The following is a 22908-nucleotide window of genomic DNA, read 5'->3' on the forward strand; positions in this document are numbered from 1 at the left end:
TCTCATGGGTATCAAAGTATTAAGAGCCATCTGCCAAGCCAACAGACAGAAAAAACATGATTTCTCAGAAACAAGGCTGAAATGATTAAAACTGGCGGCAATAACACAAACCTACAGACTTTCACTTTTTGATGTTGAGTTATAATGAGGATATCAGTACAAGATCATTTTTCTTATGGGATTAAGAGTTGGTAAAAGTACAATCCAGGACAGTAGCCTCTCCCTGTTCACAACTTTAGTTTTATTATTTTCTTATTAATCAGTTTCAATCAGGAGATACTTTCAAGCGATCTAAAAGAGTGACAGAATTTTAAGTTGAAGATTGAATGACTTCCCCTGCGGAGCACAGACACTGGTGGTTGTGAAGAGGAATGGCTCCCCATGTCGGGAAGACTTTACGCGACTTTTGCTCGGGGGGTCGATTAGAGATGGCCAAGGATTCATGGTTGAGGTGGTGAAGGGGAGAAGGAGGAGGGTCGCACAGTCTTTACGTTGCTGAGATGACAGCTGAATGACAGCAGAAAGAGAGAACATTTCAAGTTTGACAGCTTACAAATGACTGGCTAGAGGACAATGTGACAGGTTGAGATTGGATGAAGAGGAGAATGAGCTGGAGGAGATAAGGTATACCAGGAGAATGGGCTTGTGACTTAAGGCCTTTACACACCGGTGACGTGACAAATAAATGACTTAAATATGCTTAATACTCACCTGCGAATATGTCACTTCAAAGCTAATTACACCTGCAGCACAGTTGTGCGATAGCAAGCACCAGTATGCTGTTTTTGGACATGGTTACATTATCACATTAACATTATAGCTAACCCTAACTCTAACAATTTGTTTTTTGCTGCAATAATAAACATTTCAAACATGCGTAGTAGTCTGGTGCATCTGAAGACAGCTCAGATGGATATAACAGCTTCACTTCCCTGTCAGTAAATCCTGGTTACATTGTAGTGAATTATTTGCAAGAAATGATGCATCCAGTATGTAAAGGCCTTTGGAGGGCGAAAAAAAAATAAAAAAATCCTCACGATTATGAACAATGTTGTCAGTTGACTAACTGATTAAATGTCCATAATCATCACAATTCTAAACATAATTGCTCATGAATCGCAGTGATAATTGGTCCCAAAGACGCTATGAGCTAACCAATGCTAATGTATATTCCCCATGCCTGTGCCTTGGCCTGTCTGCTTGTGAATGGTGGCAGCAGTCCCCTCGCTCTGCTCAACAGGATAAACTGTCCTGTTCTGTTGTATGCCGTCTTCTTCTGTTCAGGCTCGCACTCAAATGACAGGATCGTTATCACAAGGGACAGCAACTTCCGCTGGGGAATATTTGCATGTCAGCCGGCCTGTCTGCCTCTTTCTCTGTCTCAATTTGTCATCCTTTCATTGTCTTATATTCTTGTTTTCTCTGTCCCTCTTTTATTCCTCACAGCACACTCTTTCTGTCACTCATTCCAGCACTGTGGGGTGGATGAAAAAAAATGGATCAACTGTGAGGAACAAAACAGGCCTCCTATATGGAACTGTTAAAGTCTCAAAGGAAAGCAGAAACAAAATGTTTTCAGAGCAGATAAACAAACTTAATCTTTCCTGTCACTATAAATATTGGTGCTCGTAGACTCCATGGACAATGCAAGGAAAGCACTTCCAAAAAAAGCTCCCAGCCTTTGATACTGTAGAAACAGATATCCAGCAGTTTTACATGGGCAACAGCGGCCTCTTCACAGTGAAGGTGCTTTCCGACAGTGAGCAGTTGCCGCTGTGTCTGCTGTTGGGCAAAATTGAGGTTCTTTAATTTCAATGGGTGCCAGCAGGGTGCAACTCCCCTGCCAGTAACTCCTGGTGTGATGACCCTGGGCCATATGATGGTACCTGTAGTTTTGGCCTGCTGCTGTTTCCCTCTCTGCTCACTGAGAGTTTGGCCTCACCGGCTTGAAGGTCGATGTAGACTGGTTGGTTCCAACCTTTAAGGCATCAAATCTGTGTTAAGTTTTCCTTTTCCTGTGCCACTGAGCTAGTACAAATGTATCTTAATGTAAATGATATTTGTGACAGATACAACATAGCAAAAGTACTTTACTGTAGTTCCTTTTTTGGCAGCATATCATCATTTGGTACTGTTAAATGTATGATTTAAAGATAAAACCTAATGCATTAATGCTTTGTCTGGTTGTCCTGAAGCCTAGCTTTCTCTGCCACATGCTGTAACGCAGACTCTTATGTTTGGTACAACACATCCTCATACCAAAGTGACTGAATAGGTCACACGCCAATGACTCCCAAACCGACAAGCCTGCCCTGATAAAAACAACCATGTAGATTGATTAATAAAGCAGGTTCAGCTGAATTTAGCACTGAGCTGACAGGAAGTCAAGCACAGAAATAACAATACAACATCTGGTTATTTTTCAAAATAAAACACTCCGTGTTGACACCAGCACGCAAATCTCAAAAAGAGACAAACACAAGCTCTTCTGCTAATCCTTCGGTCGGGAACACTTCCTGTTGTTGTTGTTATAACACAGACCTTTAACTGCGGTCGCGAGTGAATATGTGATTATCGCGGAAACTCCTCGGCCTCGCGACAGTAGCTGTCTACCGTACTGCGTCGTGGCAGACTCAAAACGAAACCCGTGGGGGTTACCGGATGCGGACTGTGGAGCAAAACCGGATCAGAGCCGTAACACAGCGGACAGTATCCAGTTGGAATTCGGGGTAAGCATCATCACCAAACACGCGCACATAGTATGAAGCTAAAGGAGGGCGGCGTGTTTGATTGCTATAACAAAGTAAAGTTAGCAGCCCCGCTAACGCTAAAGACTGCAGTGACGTGGCAGCAGCACCCAATTTCGTTTCTGCAACGTCAAGTCACGGAGTTTGTTGTTAAGTTTGTAGTTATTACAGTTGGGTGGACGTTCAAAAGCCGATAAAAAATCATTAAAAAAAAAAAAAAAAAAGTACCGATAACTGTATCGTCCAGAATCTTAACGTTGCCCTGGTACCGACCCAATTAGGAGCCGGTACCAAAAAGTACCGGTACTCGGTATACATCCCTAGTCATAACATAACACACAGTAATTTACTTAATGGTAGGTACATTTGTTACTGACTATTATGTTTTCCAAAACCTAAGCAAGAATTTTTTTTCCTAAACATAACTGTGACTACACTATGAAAATCAGGTATGCGTATCACTTACACTGCAAATGTCAGATTTTGGCAATCTATGATGTTTTGGGAGATGCTGACAATCGACCTATTCAGTCATTTAGGTAGGATCCGTTAAAAATGACATTTATCCCTGTTCCCAAAACAACACAACTGCGGCTTACCAGCAACAGGTGTACCAGACCTTCACCGAGCGCTCCCAGTTTGGTTATGTTTAACCCTAGAACACTAGCGTCGGGTGATTTTCACCCCCGTGATTGTGCGCACATGATTTTCATTGTGCTACTGCTGTCTGAGTTGCATGGGTCCTTGAGTAGCTTCAGTCTGCTCACTGACGTCATTGAAGGTAGGCGCAATCGGGTGATTTTCACCCAATGAGAAAACATTGGAGGGTCAATATTTTTTACCTACATTATGCATATGTGTTAACTTATTTAACTATGTTAGTATGTTAGACTGACTCACAGTTGACTTCACACAGGAAATGAACAGTGTCCTGACTGTCACTTGAACATTATCCTGACCATTGTCACATTCAGAACTTAGGTCACTAGCTGGTCGTCTAAGCTAGCTTTGTCATTCTCATGCTCTGGTTCTGCTTTTAAATGATCTGGTTCATAACACACAAACTAATTCCTCATTATTACACCCATGTGTCTTCTTTTCAAGAGCTAAACATTCCTGACACCCAGGTCCTAAACTATCATGCAACTGTGACTATAAGCTAATGTAAACACGACGCAGGAACATTGCTAGAATCAAATACTACTTGGTGTTCTTGCTAGCATGGAGACACAGCCCCCAAGCTTTCACAGTGGTGTGTGTAAAGGTCAGTCTGTTGATGCCAGTAGCTTGGCCAGAAGCTAGCAGCTTAATGGCTGTGGTGACCTCCTGCAAGATGGCTGCAAACCAGCTGCTCAGAGACCAGGTGAGGCGGGTCATAAAGCAGTAATGAAACAGTCAAAATTGTCCTTACAATCCACAATGAAGTCCAATAAAATCATGCCTGCTCAATACTGAAAGATCTGTGGCCTTCTCAAACCACTGGGGATAAAGAGAGGTCTTCTTTTCCACTCCTCTCCCTATCCTTACAGAAAGAAGCATCCATGCCCTTAGAGGTAACTACACAATGTCTGCTGCTTCACATTACAATGTAAAACATTGACCAGTTATTCTGATACAAGGATTGTGTCAATGTAATATCTGTGTAATAAATTCACAGTACAGCATTACATAGCCTACAATGTAAAATCTCAGTTTTGTACTATTGATTATGTGTATTTGAATATATATATTAGGGCTATTAGAGAGTATATATATATATATATATATATATATATATATATATATATATATATATATATACATATGTATGTATATGTATATATATATATATATATATATATATATATATATATATATATATATGCGGGCTGTTGACCCAACTATATATATCTTAGGGCTGTCAAACGATTAATATTTTTAATCGCGATTAATTGCATTTTGTCCATAGTTAACTCGTGATTAATTGCACATTTTTTGCAATTTTTTTCTGTTCTAAATGTACCTTAATGTATTTTTTTCATGTTCTTAATACTTTTAACAACATAAGAAAGGGTTAGGGTTCGGCAAACATGCTTGCTTTATTAAAATGTTTACAGTACATGCAGATAACTTTTGTCCTATTGATCGAACAATCAAGCAGTGAAAGTGAATTTGCAGTTCATAAGTCCTGTCTCCATTTCCTTTCGCTTTTCAGTCCACCGTGTTTTTCCTGAACCGCCAACCCTGCTTCTTCTTCTTCTGATTCCCTTTCTTATTCTTCTGCCACCCTCTGTATCAAGACTACAGGTGCCATCGACAGCTGTAAATCATACAATGCACTTTTCTTTTTTTTTAATACCGAGCGTTAATCACGCGTTAAAAAAATGTACGGTGTTAAGAGGATGTTGCATTAACGCGTTATTAACGCTTTAACTTTGACAGCTCTAATATATATATGTAATATATTTGAATTTCATTTTGCAGACGCACTTTGGAGTTTTGACAAAATGTTTTACTGATTTGAATGTTTTGGTTTTGAGAAACAGATGTGTAGTTTCAGGGGAAATGTTTAAACTTTTGGGGGAAAATTGTAACAATCCGAAACTCATATGTGAGATTGTCAGTAAGCTTTATCTTTAAAGTCTATTGACATTGCATATTTTTAGTATCGCTAATTTGACTATGAAGCATGTGAAAACTCCTGAAGGAGTACTTACAGCGTTATGGTTCTAAGCTGACCAAAGTGGTGTATTTGATAAGTTGGGAGTGAAAACATGTTGGAAAGAGTAGTTTCTGGGTACACAAATTACATTCAATGTCTTTAATCTCCTGCTCCAAAATCAGAGCAGCCTCTTTGATTCTGCTGCTGCCTGAGAAGTTTAGTGCTGGCTAACACCCTTACACAGAGCTTTTTGCTAACTGCTTACTACTTGAGAGTTGAAAATAAGAAGATATATGTCTTGTCTGGCATTGCTGTAGTGATCCTCTCTTTGCTGTCCTAACTTGGCCCTGCTGCCTTGCATTGAGTCCTTAACACTCCATGCGTCGATTTAATCAAACTAAATCTGCAGTTAATCCTAACAGACAGATGGTAAATCTATTGTACATTTCCAGGCACATTGTGTAACACATTGATTGTGCTTGATTCGCAGTAACTGCTCCCTCAGTCTGCTTAAGACCTGGAAGCACTCTGATCCCTGGTGTTTGTTATAGACCTATACCGAACACAGACAAAAGATTAAATACAAGCCTTAATCTCTGCTCTGACTTATATATGACACCACTTTACTATCTACACTGTTGATAAGTCATTTACTCTTAAACTACAAAGAAATCGAAGTAAATCTCTGCAGTGACTATAGAACCATAGCTATGAGAAAGCTACTTGTCTCACTTTAAACTTTGGTCCCCATTGGTGTTGTGTTCCTCCAAAGCCAAAACATAACTTTTTTTTATTAACACTACAAAAAGATGTATGTCAGTGCATTTCGTTGTATGAGCACTTTCTTGATGACGCATCTAAAGCAATGAAGTTGAGATAAAGGTTTTCAGGCTGCACAACAAACATGTATATAAATGTTGCAAATATTTCATTTAGGCTGATTGTTGAACCAAGTAAAATCATTTCCATAGCACCAGAACTGTAAGTAAATGCAGATATGACAAAATGGGTCCAGCTGCTTTCTCATGCATTTTAAGTTTCTTTATATCTTATTACTATTTAAATGATCATTGAAATCAATATAATACATTGATTCACAATATAAAAACCCTTTAAGCGGACATCTAGAAGTCCCTCCTCCTAGCTGGAACCACTGTCAGAAAGACAGCATTAGCATCGTGGCTACTGCTAGCAGTGTGGCTACTGTCCAAAGACAAAAAAAAGAGTCCCAATCTGAACTAGAAACTGAGGCGTCTGCACAGTTACACATTCTGAGCTAAGATTTAACTGCAACAGTTTGTTTTGTGGCCGGTGTGGTGTTTATATGTCCAGGGGCCCCCGGAACCATTAATCAGCTCTCTGTGTGTGTTAAAGGTTAGCTAGGGCACGAGGCCCCTACGGAGCACTGAAACTGAATTTATCTCTTATCCCAGAGGTTCAGAGCTGACTTAATGTATACATTTCCATATAAGCATGGAGAGACAATTCAGTCAACTTTAGGCTGTAAGCTCTAAATCTCTCATCAGCAGAGTTAAGTAATATACAGAAGATGAGCTATTCCAGATGGAGTGGAGATAGCTCACTCCTCTTTCTCCTATTGGATAGATGGACCCTCAATCCACCAAAGTGACCAATTAGAAGAAGTAGGTAGGATCAGTCCCAACCATACTGGACCCAGCAACTGCACTTGAGCCACAGGTAAGTGTCGCCACGTTTTGATAGTATTTACAGTTGCCTATGAGTATGGTGAAGTCAGCTTGAAATTGGCTAACTAGTTAGCTCCGCTTCGGTCTGCTATGCAATGCAATGTTTGAAGCGAGTTTAATGTTAATAATATTACGAGGGAGCTTGGTTGTCACAGTAAAAAGTCTGGAAACATGCAGACTAGAGACAGAGATTGCGCGAACAGTGTCCAAGAGTTTGGAGACTGTGTTGGAGACAAACACTTTTGATAGTTGTTAGCCATTCGCTACATGGTAGTAACTGTAACAACACATACACACAAACTAAGTAACATATTCAGACACACTAAAAGTTCAGAAACGTCCTGCTGTAACCGCGAAGTCTTTATTTATTCAGGAGCCTCTCCTTCTTGGTCTGATTCTGGGTCAAACTGGTATGGTTGAACGACGGCATCTCAGCGAGCTATAGTGTTACATCCACCGTAAAACATTAGCGCATGCAACTGCTAGCATAAGCGGCATCGTCTCCCTGAGAGGGGCGTGTAGCATGCAAGGGTCTCCAAGTAGGTGTTGACAGACAGAGCTCATCAGCATTTAAAGGTGCAAGCACAGAAACAGCCTGCTCTCAGTAGAGCCCACTTGAGCAACTTTTAGACAGCTGAAATTCATGACCATGGATGGGTTTGGGGCAATGCATTTTGAATACAGTGTTGTTGGACCTCTGACAGCTGTGTTAAATTGACAAAAATATGGCACCTATAAGTCTGTGCAGAGATACAGTATTTTATTGCTCATCTGAAGATTATTTTTCGGATTAAGTATTATATTTTGTGGACATTTTATGTTTCCTTTTGGAAGATTTCTCAAGTGGACTCATTTCCTCTTGGTTGTGTGCAGCCACTGAGGTAGGTTTATTTCTGTTATGTTGTATTGTGCGTATGTGTTTACATTATGTATTTCTGTTTTGAACAAGTATGTCTTAATTCTCCATGCTATGTATTTAAACAGTTTGATGGTGATTTATGGTAGTTTATGAGGAAGGAGAAGAATAAAGTCATCTGTAACTGAAGAACCGTGGTCCCTTGTATTTCCTGGAGGGAGTGATAAGGCATACAGAGTAATGGTAGTACCAATATTTTGGAATCGATCCACCCCTACTGTAGACACATACTTCTGATAAGGACAGTTGAGACTAGCTTCTGAAAGTATATGGCATGCATTTTTCTGATGAGGGGTTACAAGTGTCACTTTATTTATGGTCCTCTTACATAGACTGTAAACCTTTTCAACTCCCTGCACTATAATACACCACACCTTTCCTTATTTTGTGAAGACATGTCAAAGTTTTTGAGCTTTGCAGTTGTGGTTCCAGATATGTCCTGAGAAACACTGCTATTGCAAGACTTTATGTGATCAGTGCTGACATAACACAGAAAACAAATCATTGGGAGTAATTCCAACTGGAATAAGTTGAATGACAAAGGTTTCTGTTAGTATTTCTCCACTGCTTCATTTTTAGAGAAAGAATATGTCACATGTTCACTTCCAATTTGGTTCTCAAATGCAATGCAAAAAGGAATGTTGTCAGAGTCAACTAAGGCAGAGTCTGATACTGCTGCTCATTAATAAGTAAGTAATAAGTAAAAGGCTTTTCTAAATGTTTCCATGTACCACGCATACAGTACATCACGACTGCCTTTTATGATATGACACTATTTCCAAAGGAAACGGCCACATTCTGGATAGTGTGTTTGCCTGCAAATCAACAAACCATTAATTTGTTCAACTGTTGCCTCCTACAGTAATGAGTAAAACCCTCCATAAACAATAACTGGCACTCTCAACCATACTGGATTCAAATGTAAGCTTTTAGATAAAGTTGAGAAAGCTTCAGTTTCTTTTGGAAAAGGGTGACATTTTCTCAGCGGTCTAATTCAGTCAGCTCAATCCAACTCAGTTTGGCAAAAAGAGAAGTTGCTATGTTGCTCTGCTATAAGCTGACTGATCCTACTAGTGATTGTTTGTCCACATCGACAGATGAGAAAACAATAGAAACCCTCCAGGCATATAATTACAGTGGGTTTTAAACTGGTGCACTAGACTTAACTGACGGATTACTAACAAAACATATCACCAAACAAGAAATGTCCATTATGTTCCCCCTTTAGCATGTAGTCATGCTAATTAGCCTTGTTTTGTGCAGCTGATATACAATTTTTAAATGTGATTCTGTTGGTTTTATCGCTTTTATTCATTTTAATTGTAATCATTTATATTTACTTTTTGTATTTTTACATTTTGCATGAAACTTTCTTGTTTTGTTGGCTGTAATATTGTCTTCCTAAATTCTTTGTTTTGGCATTTATCAAAGCACTTTTTAAACTGTTTTTAAAGGTTATATATAAATAAAGTCTTTTAGTTTAAAGTTTTTTTATTATTATTATTACTATTAGTATTAGTGGCAGTAGTAGTAGTAGTAGTAGTAGTAGTAGTAGTAGCATTTTACTAGTCTCGACATAATTTCAGCATACTTTTGTTTCAAGATCTTTTCATTTAGTTGCATAATTTGCTTTATAATATATAATAGAATATTCCTAACTGTATTTTTTGCAGATGAAATTTGTTTCTGATGAGAGTGATATTTTTTCATTATCAGTTCTTAATTTTTCAGACATAAACTTGTACTTCTTTGAATGAGAACATTAGGTTGCCCTGAAAAAGATTTAAGCCAAATAAGACAGTGTCCTTGTACAGTGTCCTCTCCACCGCGGCCAGGATTCTAAGTGGACCTGTGGCCCTTTGCAGCATTTCATCCTCTCTCTCTTTAGCTACTACTTTGAGAGAAATAGTGTCTGATTTCATGGCTGTCGAGGTGAGGGTGACTTTCATGTAGAGTTGATGATCGTGTTTCCTGTACGATTCGAACACCTACCTTTCTTTGGCCCATTCAGTGCAAATGAAGGCAAACCTGATGTACTTGCTGTGGTCCAATTTGTGGGTCAGATCAACAAAGTATTGTCTAGAAGAGTCTTCGAACAAAGGCCTGATATAACTGATGCTATGGCAGCTATGGTAACCTCTTAAGGAACTGTCATTGTTTTCAAATGAACTGTCATTTTGTGAGAACATTTTAAAAAACTGTGTGGAGGATTCATGGAATACCCCTCTAAGCCTGCAGCATCTGCATCCATCCATGGGTGGATGGATGGATGGAGGATTTATGTCAAAAGGTGGCATATAGACAAAACACAGAAATTCCTTACGGACAAAAATATTCTGATTTCTAACAGTCACATCCTGTGCCAGTTTCCCTTTATGAATCCCAATCAACTCAAAACATGGTGCACCTCTTGCAGGCTTCACGTGATGCACATAGTTGCCTTTTAAATATCCAGTGAAACGGCCCTGATTAATATGCATTCACACTGACGGCATGAAGATTATCACAGAAAAAGCAGTGAAAAGGGGCAAAACAGAATTTCACAGTGTTAATTTAAATGTTTTGCTGTGGAGGTTGAGACAAGAAAAAGATGTTGTTTGGTGGAGACAGTGTGGACATTACAAATGCAAAGAATGCGTTGAGTCGCAAAATGTGACGGATGCTAAGGTGCAGGGGAACGATGACACGCAGATGTTATATCCGCAAGTTGATGGGGTCAGAGTTTCCGTAGTTGCTACTATAAATGAGGCCCCAGATCATGTGATTTTAGCTGCCTCACAAGGTAAGCAGCCAGGGATCATCTCCCTTGTTGAGCCCTGACCTGCTTTTAATAGAAAGGTTTGAGGCACTGTGTAAATATGCTTTGGCACAGGTCTGATGAACCTACTTGTTCATGGTCTGTGCACTGGTGGCAGCACCTCCAATCTTTCATATCACCGATGAATGCTAACTTATCAGTGGACTTGCCAAATCGTCAAACAATGTATGACACTTGACAGTAGGTAAGTTATTTCCCGTTTTTGCCATCTTTGTGGAATACATTTTTAATGAGTTTTGTTTCTTGTTGGGAGCAATAATCAACAATCAACTTTGGGAGTTCACACTGAGGGCGAACATCAATCGAAAGAGAAGAGACACATATGTTTTCTCTACTCCAAACAGCTTCTCCGTTTTCCCATTTCTATTTTTTTTTTCTCATTTTAGCCATCATCTAAATCATTCCACACTGAACCTCTCATCTCATCCCTCTGTCCCTTTCTCTATGCTCTTTGCTTTCACAACCTTTCATTTCTCGCCTGCTATATGTGCCTCTTTCATACCCTCTCTTCGCTCCCCCTGCTGTGGACACACTGGGCAAAGCCTGCACATAGATGCAGATACAACAAGGGCAGGACAGCCATGCTGCACTTCCTTGCACTTTTAATAAATGTATTTCTCAACGGAGGGTATACCAATCAATAAACCAAAATCCCACCTTTTGCATCAAGAAACTTCCAAGAACACCAACTCACATTACCCTTTCTGCAGTACAATATATTCTGCACTCATTACAGTTTTTCTCAATTGCTAAAACACAATTTCTGAAACCTTGCTTCATTTTCTGAAAACATTAAACACAAAACCTCAGCTTCAAGCACTATTTACAAAACCTCTGACTCCTCGTGCAAAATGAAACTTTCGCCTCAAAACAGATTTACCTGTGCTCAAAACCAAACACTGCTCTCAATTCATAAACAAAGTGATCAAAATGATACACACACTATCAAGCAGTCAGTGAACAATACACCAAAAAATAGAAAACACTTTGTTCAAAACATAGTTCTCAGGGAGAAGGACATTTTTAATTTTAAAACAAATTTCATATTTTTCCGTCATTGTCTTTTGATGAATGAAAACATGTTCTATCATAGTAGCTCAAAATTGATCAGAAATGATACTCTGCTTTGCTCTTTGCAATTTTTTTGGTTCTTCCTCCTCCTTGTACCACTATTTTTACAGTACTGTACCCTGCATCTCACAAACTTTCTTTGTTTCTGTGATACTGTAATTCTTGTTCTTTGTTGATATGAACCTGCAACTAGTCAAAATCTATTGAGCAGTCAGTGCTGTAAACAAATGGAAAGCACAATGTTCAGGGCGGGACAATTTGTTTATTGTACAGTATACAGCCTACAATGCGCTGTACTACAGTATACAATACAAAAATCAAAGGAGTAAACATGTGATCAATGTGCTTCTTCTTGTCTTTGGGCTGGGTCAAGCCAGAGCACTTCGTCGACATCACAAGCAACATTTTTTCCTCCTGAGGCAACGGGGGAAGAAGCCTCTTGTGTGCCGTATCCAGCCCTGACATGGTTCCTCACCTATATCACCACAGGCTAAATCCACGGCTTGCAGCAGATTTACTCTCGTGTAGGGTTGTCGATCTTATACTTTCCATCTCCAAGAGGAGAAAAACTCCTCAGTCAGATTCAGGAAAGGCGAGTATGAAGGGAGGTACAAGTTCATAAACTGCCCATTGATGTTAAACCATTCCCTTACCTGAGCAGCTCGGTGGAAACTGACATTGTCCCACACTATCACATAGGTGTGAATGGGATTCTCATTCTGCTCTTGACCCTGCTGCTCTTGAACCTGCTGCTCAAATAAAGTATCTCTTAGATTGGCACGAAATCGTAGAAGGTGCTGGGTGTTACATGGCCCAAGTGTAACATGGTGATGTCGAAAAACCATGGTTGCTGATAGCAGCACAGATTGTGACATTGTCAAATCGTTGACCAGGTACATCAACAATGGCCCACTGTCCAATCATGTTTCGGCCTCTCCTTCTCCTCTTTGTCAGATTGAAGCCTGCTTCATCGACAAAAATGAACTCATGGGATCTGTCCAAGGAGTCCAAGTCAAATATTGTCCGTGTAGAAATACAATATACTGTATGTAGAATTGTGGAAGTCGTACAGAGACAGTGCTATACTGTAGAGTACAATTAGGCCTACTGTATGCACTTCTGATTTACATACATTGTATGTACTGAAGAGTAATGTCATTCACATAGTATGTGGCAGTACTGTAGACAATCTGGATTACAGTAAATGTGTCTGAATTAGTGTTGTCACGATACCAAAATTATGACTTCGGTACGATACCTGCCTAAAATATCTCAATACCGATACTGAAATGATACCAAGGCGGAAAACTAAAATCATCAAAAGTAATGGAATAAAATATCAGATGACAGAATGTGGAACTTAAAATGATCCATCCATCCATCCATTTTCATCCGCTTATCCGGGGCCGGGTCGCGGGGGCAGCTGCCTGAGCAGGGACACCCAGACTTCCCTCTCCCCGGATACTGCCCCCAGCTCTTCCGGGAGGACCCCAAGGCGTTCCCAGGCCAGCTGGGCGACATAGTCACACCAGCGTGTCCTGGGTCTTCCTCGGGGTCTCCTCCCGGAGGGACATACCAGGTACACCTCCCGAGGGAGGCGTCCCGGGGGCATCCGAAACAGATGCCCGAGCCACCTCAGCTGGCTCCTCTCGATGTGGAGGAGCAGCTCCTCCCGGGTGACAGAGCTCTTCACCCTATCTCTAAGGGAGCGCCCTGCCACCCTGCGGAGGAAACTCATTTCGGCCGCTTGTATCCGGGATCTTATTCTTTCGGTCATGACCCAAAGTTCATGGCCATAGGTGAGGGTCGGAACGTAGATTGACTGGTAAATCGAGAGCTTCGCCTTTCGGCTCAGCTCTCTCTTCACCACGACGGACCGATACAAAGACCGCATTACTGCGGCCGCTGCACCGATCCGTCTGTCAATCTCACGCTCCATCCTTCCCTCACTCGTGAACAAGACCCCAAGATACTTAAACTCCTCCACTTGAGGCAGGAACTCTCCTCCCACCTGGAGGGAGCAGGCCACCTTTTTCCGGTCGAGAACCATGGCCTCGGATTTGGAGGCGCTGATCCTCATCCCAGCCGCTTCGCACTCGGCTGCAAACCGCCCCAGGACATGCTGGAGGTCCCGGCTCGAAGGAGCCAACAAGACCACATCATCCACGAAAAGCAGAGATGAGATCCATTGGCTCCCGAACCAGATCCCCTCCGGCCCGTGGCTGCGCCTAGAAATTCTGTCCATAAAAGTAATGAACAGAACCGGTGACAAAGGGCAGCCCTGCCGGAGTCCAACATGTAATGGGAACAGGTCTGACTTACTGCCGGCAATGCAAACTTAAAATGATGTATTTCTTTTTATTAATTAAAACACTTCAAAAGTCAAAATAAAAATATAAATTTTGTAAAAGCTGCTAAGCTTTATAGCTTCTGTATCCAAGAAGACAAGTGTCTTCTTGTTTTGGTAATTTGTCTTGTTTGCGCTCAGAGATAATTAAATAACCTGATTTTCCATTAAAAGCTCAGTGCTTGTAGTAGAAAAAAATTAACAGCACATTAACTACAATTATATTCAGCATAAAAATAATGAACATCAATGACATTAACTGTAAGTCTGGCAATTCATATGATAAGATAATACTTTATTCGTCCCACAAAGGGGAAATTTGCAATTTGCATTTCATGTAGATAAAGTTCAAATCCTGGATTATTAGCCTGCAAACTACATTAGTGCACTAAAGTACAACACACATGACCCAGACCTGGTGGAGGTCTGTGCTCTAATCAGACCATTTTCTAATAATATATATTACAACATATATTATAAATTATTGACAAAAAAGGACATGCTATGATTATATTACTAGTACTGATGGACTTAAAAAAGATCATTTATAAGTGGTGTTGTTGATCAGCATACTTGTGAACACCAGCGCATGTTCTGGTAAAGTTCATGTTACCAGTGTGAATGTTGTGTTTGCATACAGAGATGTGTGGAACCACATCAGACTGTTAAACGGTTAGCTTTTACCCCTGACTGCCTCCTGCAACTCTGATGGTTAAAAAAGTTTGCTTGACTTCCATCCGGGGGATATTTAACGTTATCTATCGCTAACCTGCAGCTCTTTGAACTCTTTGAACAAGTCCGCATGTCTGTCAGCTGAAAGTGGCATGAGTGCTCCTGCCCACCGTCCTAGGCTTGTTAAAGAAGCAGACGCACGGAGCGAAATATGGAAATATTTTGCTTACGTTGCTGACAGTAAGGGCAAGCCCACAGACACCACAACACCCGTCTGTAAACGAGGCTTTAAATCCGTAATGACCAAGAGAGCCAACACGTCTGTCTCGCTCTGCTCTCTGACTGTCTGTCACCATGAAACCACGTCCACTCTGTCTGCAGGCAGTGAGGAAGCAGAGAGAAGCTGCACACAAAAACGCTGCCCTGCTGTTGCACAAACTTCATAAAGTACCGATACTAAGAAAATGTGAAGAAGTATTGTTCTTAATGGCTGGGTACCACGGTACCTTTCTAGTATCGGTTTACCGTGCAACACTAGTCTGAATGTACACTTACTTGCACATACTGAGCTCGCAGTTTTTTCAACCTTGGTGAGTTGCGCTTAAAAGGTACTCTGTATACTTGTTTCATTCGCATCCTGTTACGCTGGAGGACACGGTCAATTGTGGAAATGCTCACACTGTCGATTCCCTGGAAGTGTGTGTTGTCTTGTATCACTCGTTCCTGGATTTCTCTGAGTCGTATTAGATTATTTTGAAGGACCATGCCAACTATAACGGCCTCTTGCTCCCGAGTGAATATAGCTGTCCTTCCACCTGCGTGTGGCAGCCTTGCAATTCTACAAAAGGTGGATGTGCAGTTACAAAAAATATTCATGCAGTACAATACATACAGTGATGAACTTTACAAATGTCTATTGAAACAGCTGCAAATAGTGTAGTACAGTAAATTTGCAATTATAAAAATACAGTAGTATACTGTACCTGTTCTCTGAATATCCTTACTATGGTGGACACAGAAAATCGGCTCAAATTGGGTTGCACTCTAAGTCCTGCTTCCCTCACTGTCAGTCCATGAACAAGAACATGGTCAATGACTGTTGCTCGAATTTCATCAGATATTTCCACTCTTTGTCTTCCTCTTCCTCTTAGTCCTCCTTCCTCGTTCTTGCCCTCCTCTTCTTCCTCCTCGTCGCCCACCTCGCATACGCACTCGTCCTCGTCCTCTCACATTGTTTCTTCCATCCATTTTTAGACTTTCTCCGTCCCACCTTCAACAACCTGTTTGCTCCCTGAACTGGCTTATATTGGTTGTGTCACATGATTTGAAACAAGTGAAATCAATTTTGAGTGGTTGTGCTTAATCAATGACATGTGTTCTCAATTTGTATTTGATTGTTGCCACTTGTGTTTACCAGTATGGATGACATGTGCATTAGAGTGCAGAATGTGTTTTGAGAGTGAGAATGTGTTTAGAGTTCTGCTGAAAAGTCTAAGTGAGATCTGCAAATTGTGTTTTACCATGTGAAATGGTTTAAGGTATTGACTGCACAATTAGCTAAATGAGTTCAGGCAACTGCTAACTTTGTTCAGCCAATGGGTTTCAGTGTTTTAGCAACTGAGAAAAACTGTAAGACAAACGATGCTCATTGTAAAGTATCTAATTTGTTATTGTTGAATGATTTTTTAAAAACATAGCCCACTGTATTTTTATTTATTGATGTATTATTTAGTTACACAGCAACATTCCTAAGCATCATGACTGGAAATATCACAAACTGTCATGGTTTGTGCACGGCCCAGGACAGGAGGACTCTGCAGTGGTTGGACAGGAGGAGTGCTCTGAAGGATAGACAGCCTAGCCCCAGTCTGTTCAGCCTGCTGATGCCTGGTATGAGATACAGAAGTAATCGCTGCCATACTACCAGCCTACAATTTTACCAACATAATGTCAAAAATATCAAGTGTTATTGCCACTAATATGGCCAGAAAATGTCCTAACATCTTGTTTAAAAGTATCCAGTGGTATGTTGCATTCAGATTTTGAAATGCCTTCTTGAATAGTGGTCGCTGACACATCGCCATCAGCCCCTCCTCTTGATTTGAAAATCAGCTCATATGTATGTAATCAGAGCACAATACTGAAACATATTATAGACATCTCGATGTAAATGTGGAAAGGTGCAATGGCAACATTTTTGGTTGTCGCTGTTTTTATTAGGTTGAAGACAAAACCATTCTCACTTATCCAGCCACCTGCACCTCATTAGTTCAGTTTCCAGTGCAGACCTATAATGGTTTGTCTAACTAATTTTGTCCCCATTTGTCTTGATTTCTGAGAACCCTGATTTCCAATTCCTGTTGTTCTACTCTCTCCCCTCACACAGGCTGGCATGGCAGCTCACTATTAGCTCAACTGAATCAGGGCATAAAGGTCCAACATTTGAACCACGGAGGTCCCAGGTTCCAGGAGTTAGCTTGTGATTCCTTGCACGCAGGGGTTCTTCCTAGCACTCCAGTTTCTTCCCATCATCAAATACCTGTGTTAGACTTGATACTACTCCATTATAGGAACTACAGGGAAATGACAAAACCATATGCTCATTGATCAGAGTCCAAGCCACCAGGTTCCTTTAACACTCCAGCCACAACATCACTCTATCCGAACCCGGTTCAGTCCTCAGCAATCAACCCCCTTTTCATCTCTCTCCTCGACCCCAATCATCCCCTGAGCACAGCACTCATCCTATCTATCTCAAATCTTCTAGCAATTTCAAATGATCGACTGTAACGCGACACAATGGCGAGGCCTCTGTCAGGGAATCATGGGGCTGCCCAATAGCCAGTACATTCCGAGCAACCTTCAAAAAAATAGTATAGGATAAGAAAAGGGCAGTTGTTCTCACAGACTCGGTATGATTTATTTTATGATGTTTTGCTAAATAGAAGGCAGGATGTTCGGACATGTAATGTTGCCAGGGCTATCAGGCAATTTTTCAGTGCTGTATGTCTTCAAAATGGTGCAACACTGGTGAATATGTAATGTGACCTTGTCTATTCTTGGTCGGAGGTAATGAATGAGCTGGCCAAGCGAGTTTTGGAAAGTAATATGAGGAATCAATTACTTTCGTGTGAAACTGACGAGCTGTATAAGACCTGAGTTTCAGATTATTCTGCCGCGATGCCGCTGTTGATACAGTTATAATCAACCACCTTATGAGGACAACTCATTTTTCCTCAGCCCCTCTCAGTCAAGGTCAAATAAGCGCTAACTTTTGCATTTCAATGTCCGTCTCGCACTGTCTCCACACATGAATCATTTCTCTGGATACATTTCTAATAACACAATTTGAAAGTAATTTTCAAACCCCCAAATCTACACCATTATTGATGGTGGTGTCAAATGACCTGCGGGTACACAAGCACGAAGACTGCACGTACACACACGTGCCAGTCGATTTCACCAATTCTACCTCATTAATTCAAACAGTCTGACTTTCTAAACATCATAAATCACTCGCAAGACTAGCAGCCCAACCCCTCTCACCTTTTCTCTCCCTCCCACTTTCTTTTAACCTTATCTTCCCTCCATCTCACCCTGTATGTCATCTATTCCCTCTTCAATCACTCTCTGATTTTTTTTCTCTCTTCCCCTTGCTTCTTTGGGAGGTCCAGAAAGTTTGTAGTATGCAGTCTAAATAGTGCTCTGATGGATTGGCTGTCTTCCACAGGCCTGAAGATTAGCCCAAGGGCAAACCCACTCCTGTTTCCTAGGTGCCATGCTGAAGATGAATAACTGTTTATTAACCTGATGCAGAGTGAATCCTTCTACGCCTTATTATAGGGGAGAAGAAAAAAAAAAACACAGGCCGCTCAAGTTGGCCGATGTGGCGCACTCTCTCCCCGCCTCCCTGTCTGTGTCACTCCTCCTGTCTCTCTCTCTGTTCCTCTCCAGCAGATAAACCAGCAGCCTGATGTAATGTGACAGTGTGCGTTTGCTTCTTGTTTGCTCTCTGACAACCCAGGAAATTGGCTTTTCATCTTACAAAAACCACTGCACTCCTTATATTAGAGGACATTCATCTTATTATGAGGGGCCGAGGGTAATTGGAAGTTTGTGCATCCATTTAATGGCAATGTACTGAGGACCGGCTTTACAAATGTTTTTTTTTTCAGTCGCATTTCTTCTATAGACAGGTGGTGTACAAGCGAAACAAGTGCGCCAGGCAACCTTCTTCTTATTGCTTCGGCTAAGGAGGTTATGTTTTCACCGGTGTCCATTGGTTGGTTGATTTGTCAGTAGGGTTGCATAACACATTATTCTTTTTGACGTTCAAACACCAGTCCTTAACTCAGAGATTTTCACTGTTCTGACACTTTGGACTAATCACAGTCACTGTGTGATAAACCTTATGTAAACAATTCGATGGTGGTAGCAGTCACTCACCAATGTGACTTCCACGGGTGCGGCAAATATTTCAATGGTAACAGTGAGCTCCACATATTAGAGACGTTGCTGTTACACTTAAAAGTGTGGTAGAGTGTAGTTTTTTCCATGCCATTGTGAATAGGACATGTTTTTCTTAAAATTCCTGGAACCTCACTTGCTTTATTAAGGACAGTTTGTTTGGAAAATTATCCGCCTTTGACAAAAGGGCAAGAAATGTGTAGATGTTTATATAATCAATAAGCACCATTTGTGCCATTTAAAATTTCTAGGGTACCAAACTATATATTTCAATTATATGTTACCATAGGTACTCAAAAATTAGCCCAATTGGGCTCCGCTCTGGCTTTACAGGTTAAAACACCTTGCAGTTCAAGAGCACCCGAAACTGCAGCCAGGGAAATGACTACATGGTAGATGAGTGTAACTTAATAAGCACTGACCGCGAGGCAAAAGAAAGGTTGGAAATGGGTTAGGGTTAGGGTTAGTCAATGTCAATTTGCCTAAATGTTGCCCAAATTTTCAATAATCGATCAAAGTTTGAAGTTTGATGTATGAATTAAAAGAAGAACTCTAGCAAAAAGTAACTTTGGACACATTTGTACACATACAACCAGACAACCAAAATACGTATATTGAGTAGCACGACACAGTATGAAAAACAATCAATACCTATACATGTGTTTTGCAAATGACCCTGCAGAACAACTCGTGATTGTAAAAAATGTTGCATCACGGAATGGAAATGATAGCAGGGCAATCTCCCAGTGATGAGACCAAAGACTGTAATTGGCAAGACCAGTTGCCAATTTTGAGATTTTGTTATCTTAAAACTTGAATTTAGCTTTGATGTTTTAAATACTGTGAAGTCAGATATAGTGGCTGTGTTCCCCTTAACATTACAGTGAAACATCAGTTGCAACAACATTATCTCCAGCCTCCACCTGCTAGCAGTTGTGCTGCACCTGTATGTGAGTAAATACAAAAAAAAATGTCCTCACCTCAGGCAACCTGTTCTGTGATATATATATATATCAATATGTTATTTCATAAAACACATGTTGTAACAGTGAGAAACAAGGAGAAGGATCCCAGATAGATAAACCACTTTGTTTTTACTTAAGCAAGCTGAGCACAGAAGAACTGCTGAAAATGACATACAAGGTTTACTGACTTTCAGTGAGAAATTAGTGAAGTAAATGTAGAATCATATCAAGTATCATAAGTGGTAAGTTTGCAGCTCTCAAGAGTACCATCACTACCCTGCAAAAACTAACTCCTGTTGCCGTGGTAACCAGCAGCTGACGTTGAACCCACTTGTGAAAAATAAACTGATTTCATTGACCTGAGACTAAACCAAACTATTGAAAACCTTTTAAAACCATAATAAAATCAACAAGGCTCTATGAGTTACTGAGAGTTTGTATAGAAGGATTCTGCAGAACAATTACAGTATGCTAGTACTGGTGTGCACTGTGAATAGTGACTCAAAGTTTCACAACACCAAATCAAAACAGGTAAATGCAGAAAGTGTGACTGGCATTTACATGGAAAAGCTACATTACCACTGGAGAATGTGTCTGCTGTTCTGTCTTGGTAGAAATATTGAAATATAAAAAGCAATACAGCCTTTGCTGGGAAATCAAACACAGAAACTAAATGTGCTTCTTATCTTAACATTGACTCTCCATATAAGGCATGAGTTTGTCTTGTTATAAACATTTTTTTGGTCTTTGCACTGGGTTATCTAAAAAGCAATGTGCACTTGTCCACACCTGGGGTTAGATGGAGCGTTATTTACAGCGCTATATCCGCAGACCTTTTTGTTACCACATCAGAAGATTTCTTTATGATTTCAGCTCAGAAAAATAACTCAACATTTAAGATAGTTTGCCATTCAGTTTGCCGCTGTGTTCACCGTCTTTTGGTTTAGACACACCACCAAGGACAGAACATCACTAACAGGCTTCTCACTCGGATGTTAAGCATAGATACTTACAAGTTTTTCAAATGCCAGATAAAATGGAAGGCAGGGATTAAAAAGAAATATTCAAAGACAGTAACAGGGTTCAGGATTATCAAATTTTTAACTTTTAAGCATAACATAACAACTCATTCACCACATATATAATATTATCCCATTTTCCCTTCCCACCAGATTGTTCTGTAGCCAAAGAAAATAGGGTTAGAAAAGGGGAAATCCTCTTCCATTAACTCATTTTTTGAAGACCCCTTAAGAGTTCCTCTTTACATATCAAAATCACCTCTATCTTTGCAAGGCAGAGGTCTTAGGTATACTTAATGACATCGGCTCTCTGAGGTTCCAAATCATAAAATTTATCAGTGTTGATCCATCCAGTCGTACAGTTCACCTAAAGCAGGGCAGTAATAGCAAAAGTAAGCCTCCAGGCAAGTCGTTAGAGCCTCTGAAAGAGAGTCCATGGATTAACTGTTCTCCAAGTAGTCTGCAACACGACTTCAATGTTCATCAAAGGGCTCTGGCAGCAATTTAACATAAAAATGTGACGCCAGAAACCAAGCCAAGAGTGAGCATAAGAAAAGCCCAGCAGTCAGCCTTTAGAGTTGTGGGTTCTATCTATTCAATTGGGTCCCCCCCCCCCCCCAACCTGTCTGTGGTTGTCCCTGAAGCAGCAACTCCACCTTCTGTGTGTAGAATCACTCCTGACTTGTGAGCTAGCTGCACAGCTGGGCAAGCTCAGGTTCAGGAGAAGCATTGGGAAGCTTGGAGTTGAAGATCTGCAGAGAGTCCTTGATGCGTGCTGCCTCTCCAGCTGACAGCTTGAGCCGATGACGTAACAGACACGAAAACAGGTCGAGCGGCTGTGGTGCCGGTGGAGACAGGCGGTTAATCCGGTCTCTCATCTCCAACAACATGAGAAAGGCAGCGTCCTGTGTACCCTGCGTGTAGGGGTAGTCCAGCTGGAGAATCAGATCCTTGATGCCCTCGGGGTCAAAGTGCATGCTGTATCCAAACACCTTCAGTGTGTTGATCTTCATGTACCCCAAGTTGGATGTCTGGTCATCCAAGTCCAATGGTTCATAGAAGAGTGTTTCATTCACCGTTGGATCATCTGTGACTATGCGACTTCGCAGATAGATGTGCACTGTTTCAAAGAAAGACTTCCACTTGTTGCCCAGATGGAGTGTCCAGTTGTAACACTGTGCCGTGACGACAGCGTCCAGTCGAGTTCTCTCCCAGTCAGGGAAGTCAGGCTGGTTCACAGGCATGAACCAACTCTCTGAGTGACTCCCTCCAAAAGGATTCACGTAAATGGCAGGCACAGGCTCCAGCGTTGAATTCTTAGTTGAGCATATCTGGAAAGAAATGCCCATCAGCATGTGGATGAGATTGGACTTGTTTTTGTTACTCTTGAGTGTCAGCAACATCCTCTTCCTCCATGCAGGGTTGAACCAGCTTCCAAGACGGACATCGTTGCTGATGTAGATGGCGTGAACTTCTATTCTGCTGTCCAGTCGCTGAAGCAGGTACTTCACCTAAAGAGGAATAAATAAACTGTGAGAT

The 22908-nt window shown here is 41.0% G+C and overlaps 1 protein-coding gene across 1 annotated transcript in view; it reads right to left on the reverse strand.

The window, feature by feature from the left end:
* Positions 1–20455: 20455 nt before the first annotated feature.
* The window catches only part of brinp2 (bone morphogenetic protein/retinoic acid inducible neural-specific 2), a 257294-nt gene continuing 254841 nt past the window's right edge, over positions 20456–22908 (reverse strand). Inside the window, exon 9 of the mRNA XM_030402782.1 lies at positions 20456–22880. Coding sequence (XP_030258642.1) covers positions 22059–22880 — 822 coding nt within the window. The 3' untranslated portion in view covers positions 20456–22058. The remainder of the gene's footprint in view (positions 22881–22908) is intronic.

Source organism: Sparus aurata, chromosome 21, assembly GCF_900880675.1.
Source record: "Sparus aurata chromosome 21, fSpaAur1.1, whole genome shotgun sequence".
Lineage (NCBI taxonomy): Eukaryota > Metazoa > Chordata > Actinopteri > Spariformes > Sparidae > Sparus > Sparus aurata.